At 35.8% G+C, this 3,423-nt stretch overlaps 1 protein-coding gene across 1 annotated transcript in view; it reads right to left on the reverse strand.

Annotated features, from left to right (window-relative positions):
- SPINK5 (serine peptidase inhibitor, Kazal type 5) overlaps window positions 1-3,423 on the reverse strand; it is a 128,162-nt gene that overhangs the window by 34,663 nt on the left and 90,076 nt on the right. Inside the window, exons 15-17 of the mRNA XM_023525347.1 lie at window positions 2,491-2,769; window positions 1,173-1,248; window positions 1-48 (exon numbers count right to left, since the gene is read on the reverse strand). Of these exons, the coding sequence (XP_023381115.1) occupies window positions 1-48; window positions 1,173-1,248; window positions 2,491-2,769 (403 nt within the window). The remainder of the gene's footprint in view (window positions 49-1,172; window positions 1,249-2,490; window positions 2,770-3,423) is intronic.

Consider the following 3,423-nt stretch of genomic DNA (forward strand, 5'->3'; position numbering starts at 1 on the left):
TGGGAGTTTTCCGTTTCTCACAAGCTTGCGGTACTCGCTGCACAGCTCCTGTCAAAATAGAGAAAGTAAGTTGGACATACATATCATTCCTATTTAAAGCAGAAGATTAGAGCATCTACATTAGCAGATACTAATGTTGTGTTTCTTAAAGCCCAGGTGTGTTTTAGGTGTGTTTCTCTTAAATGTAAAATTCAGTTGAACTGACAACACTTATCAGTTGCTAAGAGATGGGAACAAATCAGACATACTAGGATGTCACAATATAATAAAATAAGTAGACAAGTAAACTCTACTATAATCTAACATAACATAATCTAAAATAACATAATCGTAAACATATAGGTACAAGAAAATCTGAGAACTCAGAGGTTGAGATCATGCAATTTGATTGTGGAAATCAGGGTAGATGTCAGGGAACAAGAGTAATTTGAGTGAGACCATGAAGAGTAAATAAGATTTTCCTGGGTAAGAAATGGAATGGGAAACATGTACTAGATTGTTAAAATATGCTGAGAAACACAAGGAGGACACTACATGGCATATAGCAGAAGATGAATTTCGGAATGAATCCTGTAGTTGATGACAAGCTGAATGTGGGCTTAAGCAGAGCAGTAAATATTTTGCAACTTTAGCTGTGTTAGGGAGGAAGGTTGAATAAGGGAAAGGATGGAACTTAAAGGAAAAATTAGGAGACTTTCATTATCTAAACAGTAGGTGATAATAACTTACATATGACTATAGAAACAAATATTATAATATTTCAGAGGTAAAAACCATGCTGTGTGTGCGTGCGTGTGTGTGTGTGCGTGTGTGAGGGATCGAGGTTTTTTTAATCTCAAATCAGATGTGAATTTAAAAGAATTCACATGTAGAAAATATACATGTAGAGTCTCTGAAAACTGATTAGTAAAAGCTGTACAGTCTGTAATTGATGAAACCAGAACTGGATTCATTTTTCAGGCTTCAAATTATTTTTATTGTACAGGCTTAGCCTCTGAAGCAGCAAAAATCGATCGAGCTCCCATAGCATTCATCTCAATGTCATCCCCAGATTGAAGGGTTAAGATTTTCCAGGGATTTTTACAGGGCAATAAATATTTCAGCTTTTGGGCCCTTTGAAGTATGTTTAAATAATAGTGCCAAATAGGATTTACTGGAGAGATTCCACTCACTGCAAATGAAGGTGCTTTTCCAGATTCTCTCTTACTTCTTTCTTCTGCCTTTTTCTTTTCTTCAGCTTCTGCTTGGCTGAATGAGAGAGAAAATAAAAAGAGCCATAATACCAGATACAGGCAATAATATCTCCACATTCCTGCATTGCTAATCTGTCCTCCTTCCTTTGCAAAAAGTAATTTTGTCTTTTTGTCACTACATACCTATGAGAAGCAACAAAACAGGCTCCAGTATGGTAAGATACCATAACTTCTTCATAGTTTCTGCTTAACATTGAAAGAAAGATAGAAATTGTGGATCTAGAAAACTCACTTTCTATAAATTATCCTTCTTGCCAGTGGTCAGAAAAGAAACATCATTAAAGTCCGTAAAGGAGATTGTCAAAACTCATGCCACAATGACATTACACTTGGAGGCTGAAAGTGGCCTTAACAAAGCACATGGACTGGTTCCCTTGTTGTTTCATGGAGAGGAGGTAAGGCAGAGAGGCTGTGGCTACACGCTCAGGCTATGACTACAACTATCCAAGGTCTCTACATTCAAGTCTATGGTCTATCACATCATGCAAACCTGGCTTTATTAATTCAACTTAAATGTATTGCTTACTCATGGCTATGTTATCTAAAGACAAAATGCAGGCTGGGTGGTAAAAGGCCAATGATTTTTATACACTGATAAACCAAATGAGCATTAATTTGCTTTGAACAACAGAATTGCAGGGTATGTACAGTTAACTGATGGTATTTCAACCATACATGTTGTCATCAAAACAAAAGACTACAGATTCTAAATGTAAATCAACTACTTCATCTGAGCTCAATCACATAAACTGAGAGCAGTTCCAAATTTTGAAAGCAAACTGTCAATTTTAACTTTTAGAGAAATGTCCTATTATATCAAGTAATATTTAATGTAATTTTATAAGGGTTCGTGGTTATTTCATGGGCAACTTTAAATCTACTAATCAATTTCTATATTAAGTGCTAACTTTAGACCCTAATCCCCCTGAAAGATTAGATGCTTATAAACTTGTACAACAGGTTCATATAGGAAGCTCTAGCACTAGGGAGGACTGGATATTTGCACGAGCTCATGTTTGCTCCAGGGCTAAAGAATGAGTGCCAAGGGAAAACAGATGTCTGGAATAAACAGCTCTAGGTACTTACTCCCAGCTCTGTTCCTAACATTCTCAGTGTAACTTATTCAACTCCCTTCCCTATTTCAAAGCACATTTTACCCACCTATGATACAAATTGATTCTATGAGTTTATCTGTAAAATCCCCTCTCTCCTGGACATTCTGTAACTCTATACTCACTAGAAGGCTTGACACATGGAACACAAGTTGCCATGCACTTTTCCATCCGGACCACGAACAGGGTCATTTTCTCTGGTACAGAAAAGTATTCCGTTCTTTGCATGATCCTTATATTCACTGCAGAGTTTCTGAATAATGAAAATGAGACAGCTTAGATAGAGTTCTCTGTTTACGAATTTTAGATGCTCTTTATCAATAATATTAGTAAAGAAGAAATAAAAGTCAACGATAAAGCTCTTAGAATTTAGGATCATCCAAAATTTTTGTGATACTTTTCTCCTTGTGATATTCATCTGTGTGTTCAACAAATATATTAAGTTAAAGGAATATAAATATGAATGCGGTTTAGCTTTTATATCACTCAAGTGGAAAGAATAAAGAATCGTAATATAGAAAGCTAAGGGATATGACACAAGTCTGAAATAAGTGTGTAGAAGCACAAAGGAAAAAATAATTTATGGAAGGTCAGAGAAAAGCTTATAAGTGAGTTGTATCTTTAGGCTACATCCAGGAAAACAATGTGGCAAAAAAGTCCTCCAGGGGGAATTAAAATACGCAAAGACATAAAGGCCTAAAAAAACATGTTATTTCAAAACAACCGATTATAACCATGAAGATAGTGGCAAAAGAATTAGCTAAGAGGGGGAGATTTGAAAACTGGTCAAAAAGGAAATCCTGATGGTAAATCAAAACTAGGCCACTAAACTTTGAAAGGAATTTGGATTTCATCTTAAAAAATGGGGAAATGAAAATATTTATAGCAGAGAAGGACACAATCATTTTGTCTTAGAAAGATGACCCAGCCAGATGTGTGGAGGATTTAGGTGGCTAGAAACTGAAGTTAGGGAAAGTATAGAAGAAAGGAATGATAGGGAGGGAGGAAGAAAGAAAGAAACGGGAGAAAGAAAGGGGAGAGAAAGGAAGGAAGAAATT

The sequence above is a fragment of the Pteropus vampyrus genome, unplaced genomic scaffold, assembly GCF_000151845.1.
Source record: "Pteropus vampyrus isolate Shadow unplaced genomic scaffold, Pvam_2.0 Scaffold552, whole genome shotgun sequence".
NCBI lineage: Eukaryota > Metazoa > Chordata > Mammalia > Chiroptera > Pteropodidae > Pteropus > Pteropus vampyrus.